Source organism: Ranitomeya variabilis, chromosome 4, assembly GCF_051348905.1.
Source record: "Ranitomeya variabilis isolate aRanVar5 chromosome 4, aRanVar5.hap1, whole genome shotgun sequence".
In the NCBI taxonomy this organism is placed as follows: Eukaryota; Metazoa; Chordata; class Amphibia; order Anura; family Dendrobatidae; genus Ranitomeya; species Ranitomeya variabilis.
The window spans coordinates 304,434,643-304,453,791 of record NC_135235.1 but is presented as its reverse complement, the minus strand read 5'-3'; the positions used below and the strand labels follow the sequence as shown (position 1 = coordinate 304,453,791).

The following is a 19,149-nucleotide window of genomic DNA, read 5'->3' as shown; positions in this document are numbered from 1 at the left end:
GGAAATTCGAAGACCCCTCTGCCACATAAGGAGACACCATATCATGGAACATTGTAGGAAGGGGATCATTTATTCAACCGGAGTACAAATTGGGCAAAGAATAGCATAAAGGGTTTAATTAGCATTTTTGGGACATTCCTAGCCTTCCCAAAATTTCCCAAATTTGCACTGTAAATATTGGCAAATGTTGGCCCAATAAGCCTCAAAGTACAATTGTTGCATTCTTGGAGCACCACATCATTTTGTGTACGTGTCCAAAAACTAAGAACGGAAAGGTTTGGGATGTACGTCAACAGGTCACTCGTGCTTTGCCATAAGTTTCGGGCATATAAGAAATGTTTTTACTTTTCTGTTGAACTAAAAGAGTTTGAAACTCACAGTTTTAAAATCTTGTCCAAGATGATTAGAGGAGCGAAAAAAACATAAAAATGTTCATCGTAGAACAATTCCAACCAGAGATATGAGTGTTCGTTCGATATGGTTTTCAATGAAGTATGGTAATATATTTTTTCCCCAAAATATCTAGAAGATAGAAGCTGCTCAGAGACCAAATATATATCTTCCATTTAAACAAGTTCTTTAAAAGATTATGCCTGGCATGGAGATTAGTGTGATTATTAAGATGTAAAGGTCACTTGACAGAAGTATCAGCGTTCAGGTTATTTTTATCTGTTGCATTATGAAACCCACACTTTGGTGATTCATCGTTTTATTACATTCTGTACTTTGAGAAAAAGGTGTTCAGATTGATGTTCAAGGCTTTAGGCTTTAAGACAAAATATCTCCGCAGAAAGACATTACAGACACAGTTACAGCTCAGATTGAAAAACTGAAGGAAAATGTAGAGCACTTATGATAGGAAATTGCACTTTCCTACAAGTGAAACTCAGTGTCCTGAGAGAGAACGTCATCCCTGAGGACAGCAGCTGTTACCTACAGATAGGATGGAACTGGATGACTGGCTTTTGATAGACCCGTTTTACATCACCATGTCTCTTCCTGGATTTGACACTTTGGTCAAGAACATTCTTCTATCTGTTCAGATCCACATTTTTCACCCTAAGGGGCAGTAGGATAGGAATCATTTTGTCCAAATAGTATATATATATTTTCTAATGGGAAGAAGCATTGTTATATTAATATTATAGTAGTTATATTCTTGTACATAAGAGGCAGTATTATAGTAGTGTTATTCCTGTACATAGGAGACAGTATTATAGTAGTTATATATTCTTGTACATAGGGGCGATATTATAGTAGTTATATTCTTGTACATAAGGGCAGTATTATAGTAGTTATATTCTTGTACATAGGGTCAGTATTATATTATTTAGATTTTTATACATAGGAGCAGTATTATAGTAGTTATATTCTTATATTCTTGTACATAGGGAGCAGTATTATAGTAGTTATACTCTTGTACATAGGGGCAGTATTATAGTAGTTATATTTTTGTACATAGGGGTAGTATTATAGTAGTTATATATTCTTGTACATAGGGGCGGTATTATAGTAGTTATATTCTTGTACATAGGAGCAGTATTATAGTAGTTATATTCTTGTACGTAGGGGCAGTATTATATTAGTTATATTCCTGTACATAGGGGCAGTATTATAGTAGTTATATTACTGTTCATAGGGGCAGTATTATAGTAGTTATATTCTTGTACATGAGGGCAGTAATATAGTAGTTATATTCTTGAACGTAGGGCCGTATCAGATTAGTTATATTCTTGTACATAGGGGCAGTATTACAGTAGTTATATTCTTGTACATTGGGGCAGTATTATAGTAGTTATATTCTTGTTCATTGGGGCAGTATTATAGTTATATTCTTGTATGTAGAGGCAGTATTATGGTAGTTATATTCTTGTACATGGGTAATATTATTATAGTACTTATATTTTTGTATACAGGGTGGGCCAATTATATGGATATACCTGGGTGGGCCATTTATATGGATACACCTGGATGGGCCATTTATAAAGTTGCATCCAAAATGGCCGACTTCAAATGGTCGCCATGGTCACCACCCATCTTGAAAAGTTTTCCCCCTCCTATATACTAATGTGCCACAAACAGGAAGTTGATATCACCAAACATTCCCATTTTATTTAGGTGTATCCATATACACGGCCCACACTGTATAGAGTTTAGTAGTATTATAGTAGCTTTATTCTTGTGCATAGGATCAGTGTTATAGTAGTTATATTCTCGTACATTGGACGTAGTAGTACAGTAGTCATACGCTTGTAAAAAGGGGACAGTATTACATTAGTTATGTTCTCGTACATTGGAGGAAGAGGTATAGTACTTATATTCTTGTTCATGGGACCAATATTATAGAGTGCTTGCAAAGTAAAATTAATGGTTAAATGGACTGGTATTGTGACAACCACTTCTATAAAACTGGTTTCTGCTCAGAGCAGTTGTCACCCATCTCTCCCATTGCAACTGCAATGTAGACATCCATGGCATACAGCGGTACAGTATGGGCACATAGCTATTGGTTTCTTCCCACTGCTCAGAATTAAACTGTGATACAGCAATGATACCTGCACTGCGATATTTTGTTAATATAATCTTCACATATTTATATCTTACAGGTTTCCCAACCACAATGGGTATATTGTTATTTTCCAGAACACAGTTCCACTAGTCAAACAACTTGTACCAGAAGATGCATTTAACATTATTCCTGGTCTCCAAATTTGATCCACTACTATCTTCTCCTAATGGTGCCTTCACCCTCCACCATGAATGATGAGCAGAGACTGCACAACAACGCGGTAGCCTGGCTAATATGTTCAGGGATCTCACTTTTAGCTAATGCCTGGGGGATTCTTAGTATAAGTGCCAAACAGAAGAAATGGAAGCCTTTGGAATTTTTAATCTGCACATTGGCCGGAACTCATATCCTTAATATGGCCATACCCATCACCATGTACTCGGTGGTTCAGCTAAGAAAACAGCACTCGGACTATGAATGGAACGAAGGGGTCTGCAAAGTGTTTGTCTCTACGTTCTACACCTTAAGCCTTGTCACCTGCTTCTCTGTCACCTCTTTATCCTATCATCGTATGTGGATGGTGCGCTGGCCAGTAAACTACAGGTAGGTCTCCAGAATCCAAAAAAAAGACCTCAATTTCTAGTTCTTAGTGAAGAAACATTTCAATCTCTCCATGACCCTATCCTATCAAGTATTATAGATGAAAATTAGTCACTAAATGTATTCCAATGAATATAGGGACCCCCAGTATATAGCCACATCTTCCCAAAAGTGCGAAAAAATGTCCATATGTAGCCTACATGTTGGAAAATTTAAGAGGAACATCATGATTCTAATCATTTGGAAAATATGGAAGCGTGGTCTTTACCTACCATGTGAGATATCCATAGATATTTAACCAAGGTTGGAAGGTTGAGAACTGAAAGATGTCTGATCCCAATTACGCTGGGTGCCTAGTGTCAGGAGGGTGCCAACAAGCCATAGTATTTAGAGCAAAAAACTGTACATGTAGTGAATAGCGGATTTTGCAACAAACATGTGAGTCCTTACACTTATCCATAGTCGTCCTCTCAACTCAATACCTTAAGTGAGTGGGGGGCAGAATAATTCACCCCTGGTTCAAGATCTTGAAGAAGGCCAAACGTCCTTCTGCCTCATGCGAGCCTATGAGTAGACGAGGACTATAAATGATGCTTAATAGTTAGGTTTCTCGCTACCAATTTTGCAGTTTGACCCAATAGCTTTGTGTTTGGCATTTGTTGGAGAGGGACAAACAAGTCTTCTTCCTCTCCACAATATATTGGGAAGGAGAGTGCCAGGCCAGGCCCTTATGTCTTGCTAAAATGGAGGTAGATGGGGCTGGTTGGGTGCCCCAGCAAGAAATAAAATGTCTGTTTTTTTGGATCTGCTCAATGTAAGCTTGCACAGAGAATGACTAGATAAGCCAACTCAGTGTTTCTAAACTATATACATTACATGAATAAATAAACACGTTAAAGTTAAGAATAGATTAACCATTTTTGATTAATCTTCCATTTTGTAGATATTTTTGGTCAATAATGAAAGCGAAAAATAAATTAGCCTATAAATCGATATGGGGTGGCCAGTGATTAATATTTATTGATCTGTAGGTGTGGTCGGTGTCAGAGTCTATATTTGTTATTGGATAGCTAATATTTTATTCCTGCCTTATCTTCGGATAATGTGGAAATTCTAGAGGAGGAAGTCAAAGGCAAAATTTGAGACGTGGCAAACATATAAAATTTCTCTATTGATTGTTCCAGGGGAATTGTTAATGTTTTGTGTGTTACTACAAGTAACATATTAATGGATGTTACTGTCATTATATTAATAGTCACTATCACAAATTCCCATTTGTAGTGGATTTCCATGGTTATTTATGAGATCCTGTGACCTAGTAAGATCACATTCTTTCTTTGACCTTCAGATCCACAATGAATTCATGGCTGGATGCCTGAATTTATTTTCTCCTTGAACATACAGGATAAATATATCAGACTTGTACAGACGTGTACGATTCCACCAAAGAAGGGGGAATATAAAAAGCACTACAAAGGTGAAGGTCCCCTGCAGATAGGCAGAGAATTACGTAGAGCCTGGCCTTGTCATTGCATTATTCCTGGCTTTATAGTCCTTCCACATAGTGTTCTACCTTCATACCAGATGCGAAACTTTTTAAATACATAATATTTACTTTGTGGGTTTTTTTACTCCAGAGCTGTATTCATAATTCTGCTACAGTATATTTTCTGGAATCTGTCAACATGCTTGATGATAGACACACCCCTAACAACTAAGTTAAGTTTAGTACAGCTAGTTTCACCTTCAAAATTCTGCACAGTGCTCGGAAATATTTCAAAGAATTCTAATCACCAGAGCAAGCATTGTACACAACAAGCAGGGGGTAACAACTTTGCAGATTGTCACCTGTAGCATTGTTTTGTCAGCTCTGGAGTTTAATTCAGGCTGTACCTCAGGATCAGTACAATATAAGTGATGTATGTGCACATTGAGTCCACCAGCAGAATAGTGAGTGCAGCTCTGGAGTATAATACAGGATGTAACTCAGGATCAGTAATGTAATGTATGTACACAGTGATTGCACCAGCAGAATAGTGAGTGCAGCTCTGGAGTATAATACAGGATGTAACTCAGCATCAGTACAGGATCAGTAGTGTAATGTATGTACACAGTGACTGCACCAGCAGAATAGTGAGTGCAGCTCTGGAGTATAATACAGGATGTAACTCAGGATCAGTACAGGATCAGTAATGTAACGTATGTACACAATGACTGCACCAACAGAATAGTGAGTGCAGCTCTGGAGTATAATACAGGATGTTACTCAGGATCAGTACAGGATCAGTAATGTAATGTATGTACACAGTGACTGCACCAGCAGAATAGTGAGTGCAGCTCTGGGGTATAATACAGGATGTAACTCAGCATCAGTACAGGATCAGTAATGTAATGTATGTACACAATGACTGCACCAACAGAATAGTGAGTGCAGCTCTGGAGTATAATACAGGATGTTACTCAGGATCAGTACAGGATCAGTAATGTAATGTATGTACACAGTGACTGCACCAGCAGAATAGTGAGTGCAGCTCTGGAGTATAATACAGGATGCAACTCAGGATCAGTACAGGATCAGTAATGTAATGTATGTACACAGTGACTGCACAAGCAGAATAGTGAGTGCAGCTCTAGAGTACAATATAGGATAGCCATACTCTTTAATTCTGTCTACTGTAAATAAGTGTTGTATATGCTATTTAATGGTAACTTTGCATTTATTACCCTTAGGTTAAGCAATACAAAGAAGCAAGCCGTGCACACAGTGATGGGAATATGGATGGTATCGTTCATCCTCTCCACCTTACCTGCCGTTGGATGGCACAATCCCACTCAGAGATTCTATGCCGGGGACTGCCGCTTTATTGTTACAGAAATTGGACTGGGCTTCGGACTGTGTTTCCTCTTACTGATCAGTGGCAGCGTGGTGGTAGGGGTCGTCTGCATTGGAATCTCCCTTTTTCAGACATTCTCTATACAAACCGGGCAGAATATTGACAAAAATAAATTCAATGTGCCCACTATTGTGGTCGAGGACGCTCATGGAAAACGAAGGTCATCAATTGATGGATCAGAACCCATTAAAACGTCCCTGCAGATAACCTATTTGATATCTGGGATTGTATTTATATATGACTTCCTGATGGGATTCCCAATACTGGTAAGTGCGGGCTCATTCTTCCTGGTTCGGGTGTATATGTTCTGGCCGTTGGCAATGTGAACTTAAAGCGTTTGATGCTTAGATTGATTTTTTATATATATAGGTTGGCATACAAAGCGGCATCAATTAGGTCAATCTATGAATGAATATTAGGACTGGCCATGGCTATTTTATTGCTATCAGACACAAATCTCGAGGCGTGACAGAAATCGAAGAAGCAGAGACTGTATGCATCATTATTATTAAATATTTTTAATATAATATTGGGGATGTGAATGCTCAAAAAAAAAAATGCCATGATGCCCATTAACCGGACACTTTTTACGGCTTGGTTTTGCCATGCCCTTCGTTTTATAAGTAAACTCTACAGAGCATGAATGCATCTTAACCCCTTCTCATAATTGGACATATACTTTTCTGTACTGTCGTAGATGATGCCGGCTCTGGAGCTGAAGGTGCGTAGTACCGGGCTGGTGCTGGCTGTGTTATACAGCCGGCATCTGCCTCTAATAGCATTTATTGAAGCTGAGCAAGTAAAATGGAAACACAGCTCACGTTTTCCAAGTGTGGATGAATGTGAAGAATGCAGTCACCAAAAAAAACTCAGAGCGTCCTTACTTTTGGCATATATGAGATTAAAAAAAGAAATCCATGTTTATATGCCCGCAGTATGTATCAGATTAACCTCCTTTTGTTAACACCTGTAGGAAACGCACGCACACGGGAGGCAATTTATTGAGATAGGCAACAAGTCATGTATGGCAAGTTGTAAACGTGTATAATAATAATAATCTTTATTTTTATATAGCGCTAACATATTCCGCAGCGCTTTACACACATTATCATCGCTGTCCCCAATGGGGCTCACAATCTAAATTCCCTATCAGCATGTCTTTGGAATGTGGGAGGAAACCGGAGTGCCCGGAGGAAACCCACGCAAACACGGAGAGAACATACAAACTCTTTGCAGATGTTGTCCTTGGTGGGATTTGAACCCAGGACTCCAAGCGCTGCAAGGCTGCAGTGCTAACCACTGAGCCACCATGCTGCCCATGTGTATAGGGCTCGTGCACGCAATCAATGTTCTCGTACGAGGCCTGTCTGTGGTTTTCATGGGTAGCTCTTGTACCTATGATATTCTATATTGAAACTCGTTGCGTTTTTAAAGAACACCGTATCCTTATGTTTTAACTACTGAAGTTTATACTTCTGAGGACTTGTGCACGTGACCATATTTTCGGTCTGAGCGCAATCCGACAAAACATCGGACTATTGTTAGTCTATGGGGCCGAACATATCTGTGATTTTTTTTTTTCCTTAGACCAAGCCGGTCCGATGAAAAACATCCAGCATGTCCGAGTTTGATCCGATATTCGGATCGCACGCAACCATGCACGTCAATGAGTTTGTGTTAGGGTATGTTTCCACGGTACGTAAACGCTGCTTGTTTGACGCTGCAGCGTCAAACAAGCAGCGTCCAGATGTTCCAGCATAGTGGAGGGGATTTTATGAAATCCCGTCTCCACTATGCGTGGAAACCCGCACGCGGCGGCCCTGCGACTCCGGACATGCTGCGCGTCTTTTCAGAACGCAGCATGTCCGTACACCTTGCGGGGACGCAGCGTCCCCGCAAGGCATATCACAGGGCCCTATGGCGAGGGGTGCGATGATCCCGGATGTGTACTGTACACATCCGGCACCATCGCGTCCCATTAAGGGGGTGGGGCTTAGCGCCGAGCGGCTTCGCCGCTGCGGCGATCCCGCCGGCGAAACGGACCGTGGAGACGTACCCTAAATCATTTCCACACACTGGCACAATGGAGAAGATGGAATTTTTTTTTTCATCTTCTCCTTATCCAAGAGAACCTGATCACACTCTGATCACACTCTGATCAGAGTGTGATCCAGTTCTTTCCAATATGGAGAAGTTGAGAAAATAATTCCTCCACTTTCTCCATTGTGTCAGTCCATAAATGACCCTATTCTCTCGAATGAGAGAATACACAGCCGTCTACTGCAGCGTTGCCCTGAAGCAGGATCGTTTTACAACATTTTCACTATTGAAGCGGAGCGCCTCCCGCTGCTATTAACCTCTCAAATGCCTCTGTGAAATTTCTGGCAGCATCATTTAGAGCACGTAGCCTAGGGGGCGCAATTCCGTTTGCCCACTGGTTCTCCTGCAACATGACTTGTTATGATGATACTCTTGTAACACCTGTGGCTGGCCTTCATAAGAGACCATGATTTGTCCTATGTACTGTAATACCAGAGTATATATACAGTGGGGAAAATAAGTATTTGATTCACTGCCGATTTTGAAAGTTTTCCCACCTATAAAGAATGGAGAGGTCTGTAATTTTTATCATAGGGTACACTTCAACTGTGAGACAGAATCTAAAAAAAAAAAAAAAAAATCAATAAAATCACATTGTATGATTTTTAAATAATTCAGTTGCATTTTTTGCATGAAATAAGTATTAGATCGCCTAAGAATCAGCAAGATGATTCTGAGAAAGGTCAGGAATCAGACCAAAACTACATGGGAGAGCCTGATCAATGACCTGAAGAGAGCTGGGACCACAGTCTCAAACATTACTGTTAGGCAGGGATCACACACAACGAGATACGGCCGAGTCTCGAGGGTTAAAACCAAGCTCTGGCACCGGCACTCCAGAGCGGAGCGTGCGGCCGCACAGCAATACATGGAGCCGCACACTAAGGAGTGTCGGTGCCAGAGCTCGGCCGTATCTCGCTGTAGTGTGACTCCGGCCTTAGTAATACACTATGCTGTCATGGATTAATATCGTGCAGGGCACGCAAGGTCCCCCTGCTCACGCCAGCACATGCCCAGGCCTGTTTGAAGTTCACCAATGACCATCTGGATGATCCAGAGGAGACATGGGAGAAGGTAATTAGGTAATATGAACAAAATATAACTTTTTTGTATCACCTCCACATGCTGTGTTTGGAGGAAGAAGGATGAGTACAACTCCAACAAAACAAGCCCAACTGTGAAGCATTGTGGGGGGAAACATCATACTTTGGGGTGCTTTTCTGCAAAGGGGACATGATGACTGCACCTTATTGAAGGGAGAATGGATGGGGTAATGTATCGCAAGATTTTAGCCAACAACCTCCTTCTCTCAGTTAGAGCATTGAAGATGGGTCGTGTCTGGGTCTTCCAGCATGACATTGACCTGAAACACACAGCCAGGCAACTAAGGGTATGTGTCCACGTTCAGGAATCGCTGCGTGTTTGACGCTGCGTTGAGCCGCAGCATCAAACACGCAGCGTCCAGATGTTACAGCATAATGGAGGGGATTTCATGAAATCCCGTCTCCACTATGCAGTAAAAGACGCATGCGGCACACCCGCGAAAACGGACATGCGGCGCGTCTTTTAAGAACGCAGCATGTCCTTGCATTGCTGAAACAACGCAAGAACAACGCAGGTGACCTGCCAGTGACCTCAGGTGCAGATTTGGTCAGGATTTTACCTGCATAAAATCCTGACCAAATCCTGATGCAACCCTGAACGTGGACACATACCCTAAGGAGTGGCTTCATAAGAAGCATTTCAAGGTCCTGGAGTGGCCTAGCCAGTCTCCAGACCTGAACCCTATAGAAAGTCTTTTGAGGGAGCTCAAACTCAATGTTGCCCAGCGACTGCCCTGAAACCAGGAGAAGATCTGTATGGAGGAATGGGCCAAACGTTTCTGTTCCAAATATTAAGTTCTGTTTTTCTATTTTATCAAATACTTATTTCATGCAATAAAATGCAAATTAATTATGTAAAAATCATACAATGTCATTTTCTGGTTTTTATTTTTAGATTCTGTTTCTCACAGTTGAAGTGTACCTACGATAACAATTACAGACCTCTCCATTCTTTGTAGGTGGGAAAACTTGCAAAATCATCAGTGTATCAAACACTTATTTTCTCCAGTGTGTATACACTCACCGGCCACTTTATTAGGTACACCATGCTAGTAACGGGTATCCCAAAGATGCTCCATACATGGCAGGATGGATCCATGCTTTCATGTTGTTTACGCCAAATTCTGACCCTACCATCCGAATGTCGCAGCAGAAATCGAGACTCATCAGACCAAGCAACGTTTTTCCAATCTTCTACTGTCCAATTTCGATGAGCTTGTACAAATTGTAGCCTCAGTTTCCTGTTCTTAGCTGAAAGGAGTGGTACCCGGTGTGGTCTTCTGCTGCTGTAGCCCATCTGCCTCAAAGTTTGACGCACTGTGCGTTCAGAGATGCTCTTAGGCCTACCTTGGTTGTAACGGGTGGCGATTTGAGTCACTGTTGCCTTTCTATCAGCTCGAACCAGTCTGCCCATTCTCCTCTGACCTCTGGCATCAACAAGGCATTTCCGCCCACAGAACTGCCGCTCACTGGATTTTTTTTCTTTTTCGGACCATTCTCTGTAAACCCTAGAGATGGTTGTGCGTGAAAATCCCAGTAGATCAGCAGTTTCTGAAATACTCAGACCAGCCCTTCTGGCACCAACAACCATGCCACGTTCAAAGGCACTCAAATCACCTTTCTTCCCCATACTGATGCTCGGTTTGAACTGCAGGAGATTGTCTTGACCATGTCTACATGCCTAAATGCACTGAGTTGCCGCCATGTGATTGGCTGATTAGAAATTAAGTGTTAACAAGAAGTTGGACAGGTGTACCTAATAAAGTGGCCAGTGAGTGTATATACCGTATATACTCGAGTATAAGCCGACCCGAGTATAAGCCGACCCCCCTAATTTTGCCACAAAAAACTGGGAAAACTTATTGACTCGAGTATAAGCCTAGGGTGGAAAATGCAGCAGCTACCGGTGAATTTCAAAAATAAAAATAGATGCTCCATACCATTCATTATTGCCCCATAGATGTTCCATATAAAGCTGTGCCATATATAATGCTCCATACCATTGATTATTGCCCCATATATTATCCATATATAGCTGTGCCATATACAATGCTCTGCACCGTTCATTATGGCCCCATAGATGCTCCATATAAAGCTGTGCCATATACAATGCTCTGCACCGTTCATTATGGCCCTATAGATGCTCCATATAAAGCTGTGCCATATATGCTCTGCACCATTCAGTTTGGCCCCATAGATGCTCATTATAAAGCTGTGCCATATATGCTCTGCACCGTTCAGCTTGGCCCCATAGATGCTCATTATAAGCTGTGCCCTATATGCTCTGCACCATTCACTTTGGCCCCATAGATGCTCATTATAAAGCTGTGCCCTATATGCTCTGCACCGTTCAGTTTGGCCCCATAGATGCTCATTATAAAGCTGTGCCCTATATGCTCTGCACCATTCAGTTTGGCCCCATAGATGCTCATTATAAAGCTGTGCCCTATATGCTCTGCACCGTTCAGTTTGGCCCCATAGATGCTCCTTATAAAGCTGTGCCCTATATGCTCTGCACCGTTCAGTTTGGCCCCATAGATGCTCCTTATAAAGCTGTGCCCTATATGCTCTGCACCGCTCAGTTCGGCCCCATAGATGCTCCTTATATAGCTGTGCCCTATATGCTCTGCACCGTTCAGTTTGGCCCCATAGATGCTCATTATAAAGCTGCCCCATATGGAATGCTCTGCAGCGTTCAGTTTGGCCCCATAGATGCTCCACATAAATCTGTGCCATATATAATGCTGCTGCTGCAATTAAAAAAACAAAACACATACTCACCTTTCTTGCTTGCAGCTCCCCAGCGTCCTGTCCCGGCGTCTCTCTGCACTGACTGATCAGGCAGAGGGCGGCGCGCACACTATATGCATCATCGCGCCCTCTGACCTGAACAGTCAGAGCGGAGAGATGCCGGGAAGATGGAGCGGCGCCCGGCGTGTGGATCGTGGACAGGTAAATATGCGATACTTACCTGCTCCCGGCGTCCCGCTCTTTCCCTCAGACAGCTGGTCTCCGGGTACCGCAGCCTCTTCCTCTATCAGCGATCACCGGCACCGCTGATTAGAGAAATGAATATGCGGCTCCACCCCTATGGGAGTGGAGTCCATATTCATAAGTTTAATGAGCGGTCCCACGTGACCGCTGTACAGGGGAAGAGCTGCGGCACCCGAAGACAGTGTGACGGGCAGGGGGAGCGTCAGGGTCGCCGGGACTAGGTAAGTATGCCTCAGCGCCCTCTCCCCCTCACCCGCCGACCCTGCCACGGACCGTGACTTGAGTATAAGCCGAGAGGGGCACTTTCAGCCCAAAAATTTGGGCTGAAAATCTCGGCTTATACTCGAGTATATACGGTATATTAGACTGCAATATATAGGATAAGTGATCGGACGATTGCAGGTTCAAGGCCCCAAGGGGGCTAAAATAAAAGTTTTTTTTTTAAAGAAAAATTCAACTTCTGGTTTTTTTTTCCCCATTAAAAATAAAGGTATAAACAAATTTAAAACATAAACCTATCTGGTGCTGCTTTGTCCTTCAAAGTCTAATTTATCAAAATGTAGAATTAATTAACCCCATTGACAAATGTCGTTAAGATATTAAAAAAATATATATATATTAAAAATGGAAACTCCAGAATTGTGGCTTTCCAGTTGCCACAGCTCCACCAAAAAATGCAAGAAGAAATGTTTTAATAGAAATCGTTTTAGTGTAGATACAACATCAAGGTGTATTTACCCCAAAATGGTATCTATAAAAACAATAGCTCGCCAAGCAAAAAGAAACAGCCCTCGCTCAGCTACATCAGCGTGAAAATGAAAAAGTTATGGGTCTTGGAAAATGGAAGAAAAAAAATTTCACAAATTTCTGATTTTTTTCTAACACTAGTTAGAATCATTTGCCTATATCTTTCTGTTGCTGCAGTCTTTGATATGTACATACTGCAGTCACAGCAGCTGGCACCTGTTCACATTTGTTTCATTTGTTCGGAGGTGCTGGGCAGATTTGTTTTTTGTCCCAGGGTTATTGCTCCCACCAACGAATATGTCCCAGCCTTTCTCCCGGCCGCTTGGTGTTCGCTGGCTTCAACAAATGATGATTGCTGTAATAATTCACCACTCGCTAAAATGAGCAACCACCTTAAAATCAACACTACATTCATTTAGACTTGGACATAAAAGCTTTTCTGGCAATGATTGTACAAACGTCCACACACAGGAAAAGAACAATGAATATATTGCTGAATCTCTTCCAATTTTCTATGAAACGCACTGTATTTCATTGATTTTTTTTTTCCATTCATTTTGTTTTTCAAGAAGCAGGATAGGAAGCAATATTTCATCAAATGTCCAAAATTAGTGGAGATAGATAGATAGATAGATAGATAGATAGATAGATAGATAGATAGATAGATAGATAGATGGAGCATCGGACTGGAGCACCTTGGACAAACCAGAGAAAATCATTGTTGGGGCCCACTATGTAGCTACATAGAAATAAATACAAGACCACCGATTGTGCGGTAAAACACGCTAATATCAGGTTATAATATAAGGTAGTACACGTCTTAATTATGTAGCAGGGTAGCCCCTTCATAGAATACAATGCAATCCTCATAGAATATAATGTAACCCCCCTCATAGAATAGAATGTAGCCCCCATCATTACCCTCTCCACCACCTCCATCATTGTCCTCATCACCACCTCCATCATTGCCTTCTCACCCACCACCCCATCATTGCCCTTTCCACCACCTCCATCATTGCCTTCTGCTCCACTACCCCATATTTGTTCTACCATCTCCATCATAGCTTTCTGCCCCACTACCCCCATCTTTGTCCTTTCCACCACATCCATCATTGCCTTCTCCCCATCACCCCCATTATTGCCCTTTCTACCACCTCCATCATAGTCCTTTCCACCACCTCTATAATTGCTTTCTCACTCATCATTGCCCATTCCATCACCTCCATCATTGCCTCCTCCCCACCAACTCCATCATTGCCTTCTCACTCACAACCCCATCATTGCCTTTTCTACCACCTCTATCATTGCTTTCTCCCCATCATTGCCCACTCCACCACCTTCATCATTGCCTCCTGCCCCATCACCCCCAGTGCCCTCTGCACATGAGGGCAATTTGGCCAGGTGGCCCCCAGAGCCCTCAGTGTTAGCCGCCTGCAGGGGCTCCCCTCTACCTCCGGTGCAGCCACACCAGTTTTACACGTGGTATGTTAGCTGCAGCCTGCAGCTAAAAGTGAAATGAATATTCACCCCTCTCCATGCCAATGGGGGCATGGAGAATAGTGAATATTCATTTCTCTTTAGCAGCGGAGACAGGCTTCTGCCTCCTGTCTCCCACTGCTGCTCTGCTGGCACCAGGCGGGCACCCCTGACTCAGGGGCCCCATAGCAGCTGCATGGTGTGCCGCTATTAGCGACATGCCACTGGCTGGTTGCCCCTGGAGCAGCGGGGGGTCCTAGGCAGCTACCGGTCCTGTATGCCAGCAGGTGTCAGTGCCTGGGCCCACCAGAGTATCCTCCAGTTCTCCGGTGGGTCAGTCCGACTCTGGATGAATAGATAGAGATAGATAGATGATAGATAAATATGAGATAGATAGATAGATGATAGATATGTAGATAGATAGATGATAGATGGCACAGAGATATTCACCACGAGTTGTCATTTCCTTCCCACCCCGCCGAATGTAGTGCGTTGTAGTAGCAAAAATCTGATGTCTACGGCCAGCTGTGATCATACAGACCCAGATTTATTGTATTAGACACAATATTTGGAGCCGCTCTTGTTTTTATTTTATTTTTTCAGCTCAATAATACAGATTCTTCGCCAAGTACAGCACTTGTTACAGTTGCCAACTAGGAATGTAATTAACCTATTTTCATTCGTTATGTTAATGCTTGCTCCCACTGTCATCATGTAATTCTCTTAAGGAATGGTTTGGCATCCAGTGACTGAGAAATTATCATTCAAGAAGACATTTTGCATAAATATGATCTTTCGTGTCGACAAAGTAACAATATCATCACGAGTTTATTTCGGGTTTGTGGATTGTCATGTGCAGGATCTTTGCTGTAAAGCAGAACACATGGCTGTCTGTGACCTATCCATTAAAATGTAGATCCACTTTGAATGATATTTACAAGTTACAGCAATACGATTTTCTGTAGTTATTTCTTAATAAACTTTCAGAAAGAAAGCGGTTGCATTTTACAGCGGCTTGCATTTTGCAAGTGATGTTGAGACTACTGTGGTTTTCGGATGAGTATCTTTTTCTTTTGGAAAATACTCTTTGTGAAGAATGGGGGATTTAATGGCATCTTACAATCCTTCTGAAAGCATGTCTAGCTGTAACAGGATACCTGGCTCAGCAGGTGGTCCAACCACACTAGCTAGTATCCAAACTCCTACAGGAGGACCTCCTGCGGAGTCCATGTGTTAGGGTACTGTCACACAGTGCAACAATAAGTAACATCAGGTGGGGTGATGAGGTGCGGGTTCATCACATGTGGTGGCAGCAGTGGAATCCTGTGTGATCTCTCTGGTGCCATCCTTCACACTCTTGTATGGCTAAAATAATTGGCAAGGCCTCTTAAAAGGCTGGAGATTGACTTATAGAATGGCTTCCACCATTAAGTAGCACAGTATAGACAGCTTTCATTGTTCTGGGGGAGAGTTAATTCGCTTACTCTTTCACCCAAGAAGTATTGCCTGGCTGATATGGGGCATAAGGAGGAACGTTTGACATGTGAACGTAAGGAAACTTATAGGCCATGCAACGCTCCTGTGTGAAATTAAATATGAAAATTGCCTCTTCAGAGCACCACCTACTGGAAGCAGCAATCTTAAAAGTCAATATCTACACTTTAGCCAGCCTTGCCACACGATTTGGGATAAAAGCCAAACCAGAATCCTCATATACAGACACTTATTTCAGGGTATTGCCCCTCCTCAGTGAAAAGCATGAGTTCTGATTTGGCTGTATGACAGGCCTCTAACTGGGGTCTAACAACTGGGTAATGTTTCTCCTTGTGGAAAGTGACATGCCTGACTTGACAGTGTAAAGAGACTTATAGGCCATGCAATGCTTGCCCTAAGGAGAGGCAAAACCCTGATATACATGTCTGCAAATGGAGATTATGTTTTGGCTTTTATTATAAGTCATGTGGGAAGGCTATTTTTTTGCCATATTCCTTTAACTTTTAAGGTTGACTTTTTTTTGTACATTCTTGTGCTTTAATTGTTTTCTGAGCACTCTTTCAGGCATTTTACGGAACAGCCAGTTCAAAGAAAGTGTGAAAACAATGAAGTGTGTTCACACCCTAAGACTCCCTTATTCCAGTTGGTAGTCTCCATAAGGAGACACAGTACCGCTCCAGACCCGAATCTAAAGCCTCTCCTCCAGCGATCCTTTAACTAATCATGGTGCAGTTGGTTGGTCGCAGGAGTCTTCTTGGGGTGGATCCTGTACTTCTAGTCTTTTTTAGATCTGTATGTTTTCATATTAACCAGCAGATGTCAGGATACAGCTGTTTGGTCAAGCATATGTAGGGCACATTGCATGCCAGGTCACCACTGCATGGAGCATTGAATAAAATCATTTTTTCCAGAATGTAAACATTCCCCATCCAGGGAGATTTTTTTTTCCATGTTTTGAGAAAATTGTTGTATATGAAACGGAGCATCTGCCGTGCATGCTGTTTTTATTCATTCTTATGCATTTGTGCAGATGTTTTTTGTTCCAGCTATCATCTGGATTGTCCAGGAATTCCAGGACAGTAAAAAAAAAAAAACAGGGCACATTTTTGCCTTCCTTGTCTGTAAAAATAGATTTGAGGCAACCATGATTTTTTTTAAGCTGAAGAAACTTACCCAGATTATTTTGACTGTAATTATCATTTTACAGTAAATACAGCTGATGTCATCTTATCAGAATGATGGGCTGTACTTGTGTATCACGTAGGATTATAATGATTTATTATGGTTTTACAATGTGTCTATAATAGTCTGTCCGTGATTTTTTGATAAGCTGTTAAGAAAAAAATAAAAAGTTGGGAACACTGGATATCACATACAGCAAAAGTAAGGGACACACTATTGTTTGTTCAATTTCCATTCAGAAAGGGCATTAAAGGGAACCTATCACATGTCATAAATATGTAATTTTTTTCACCTGGTGTAAATGCCGCTGTTCTCCTGAATCCGGCATTGTTTTTCTTTTGTTCCTGCGCCTCTCCGTTCCTGAGATTTGGCCCCTTTTTCACTGCATTTAAATATGTCCTTTTTAGCTAGGTGGGAGTGATCCTCAAGAAGATTCCAGCAGAGAAGATTCCAGCAGAGAAGAGTTGATGACCACACCCTCTTAGATAGTAAGGGTACCGTCACACAGTGCAATTTTGATCGCTACGACGGTACGATTCGTGACGTTCTAGCGATATCGTTACGATATCGCAGTGTCTGACACGCAGCAGCGATCAGGGATCCTGCTGAGAATCGTACGTCGTAGCAGATCATTTGGAACTTTCTTTCGTCGCTTAATCACCCGCTGACATCGCTGGATCGTTGTGTGTGACAGCGATCCAGCGATGCGTTCGCTGGTAACCAGGGTAAACATCGGGTAACTAAGCGCAGGGCCGCGCTTAGTAACCCGATGTTTACCGTGGTTACCAGTGTAAAAGTAAAAAAAAACAAACCGTACATGCTCACCATCTGATGTCCGTCCGGTCCCTTGCCGTCCGCTTCCCGCTCTGACTGTCTGCCGGCCGGAAAGTGAGAGCAGATCACAGCGGTGACGTCACCGCTGCACTCTGCTCTCACTGTACGGCCGGATCTGTCAGAGCAGGAAGCAGACGGCAAGGGACCGGACGGACATCAGATGGTGAGCATGTACGGTTTGTTTTTTTTTACTTTTACGCTGGTAACCACGGTAAACATCGGGTTACTAAGCGCGGCCCTGTGCTTAGTAACCCGATGTTTACCCTGGTTACCCGGGGACTTCGGCATCGCTCCAGCGCCGTGATTGCAACGTGTGACCGCAGTCTACGACGCTGGAGCGATAATCATACGATCGCTGCGACGTCACGGATCGTGCCGTCGTAGCGATCAAAATTGCACTGTGTGACGGTACCCTAAGCCTAGATTCACAAACAGGGAAGATGAGACCATATCTCATGAATGGAGAGGCGCAGGGACAAAAGAAAAACCACGCCAGATTCAGGAGAACAGCGGCATTTATGCAGCGCCCCAGAGTCCTGGTCGTTGCAGTACTGTGGCTCCGCCACTATGGGGAGCTATGGTGCGTCCGATGGCACTGAAGGAGTTCATCTGATCAGGTATCACAGACACCAATACATTTCACAGCCGGGCCTCCGGGGGGAGCTAAGGGTGCTATTCATTAGGCCACTCCCCACCATAGTGGGTAAACTGGGGGTCAGGCAGGAAGTTAGATCAGAAAGCTGACTGGGTTGGAACCAGGCAACACCTTGTGGCAGAGGGTGTTGTAGGGGAAGATACAGTAGGGTCTCTGTCAGGGGTGGGATCCTGACAGAGGCTTGGCAACGAGAACGAACGTAACGGGACCGTGCCTGCTCCGGGTAGCGGCGGTGCCCAAGAAAGGATTAGAAGAGAGATAGATTGTGCTGAGTGAGAAACGGGATCACGCAAAGGAGAAATACCAGTAGGAGTCGTGCTGTAAGACCGAAGCAACATCCTACTGAGGCGCACTACCGGTGGCCGGAACGCCGAGGGAGTAGAATAACATTCAGCTTCAAGCAATACTCCAAACAGCGGCAGGGCAGTCAGTCTCAGGTGGGCTGTCTAACTCAAATCACCTATGAAGTCTTGGGAGGCAATTGTGGGAGAGGGGCGTCTCTAGGGTCCCGGAAGAACTCCAGGCCTACCCGTCAAACGGGTGCCGTTCCTACCCGAACCT

The 19,149-nt window shown here is 43.0% G+C and overlaps 1 protein-coding gene across 2 annotated transcripts in view; it reads left to right on the top strand.

Annotated features, from left to right (window-relative positions):
- Window positions 1–19,149, top strand: part of GPR153 (G protein-coupled receptor 153) — a 140,829-nt gene that overhangs the window by 71,965 nt on the left and 49,715 nt on the right. For both annotated transcript variants that reach the window (XM_077250326.1, XM_077250325.1), the window contains exons 2-3: window positions 2,607–3,112; window positions 5,840–6,269. In XM_077250326.1, coding sequence (XP_077106441.1) covers window positions 2,736–3,112; window positions 5,840–6,269 — 807 coding nt within the window. In that variant the 5' untranslated portion in view covers window positions 2,607–2,735. The remainder of the gene's footprint in view (window positions 1–2,606; window positions 3,113–5,839; window positions 6,270–19,149) is intronic.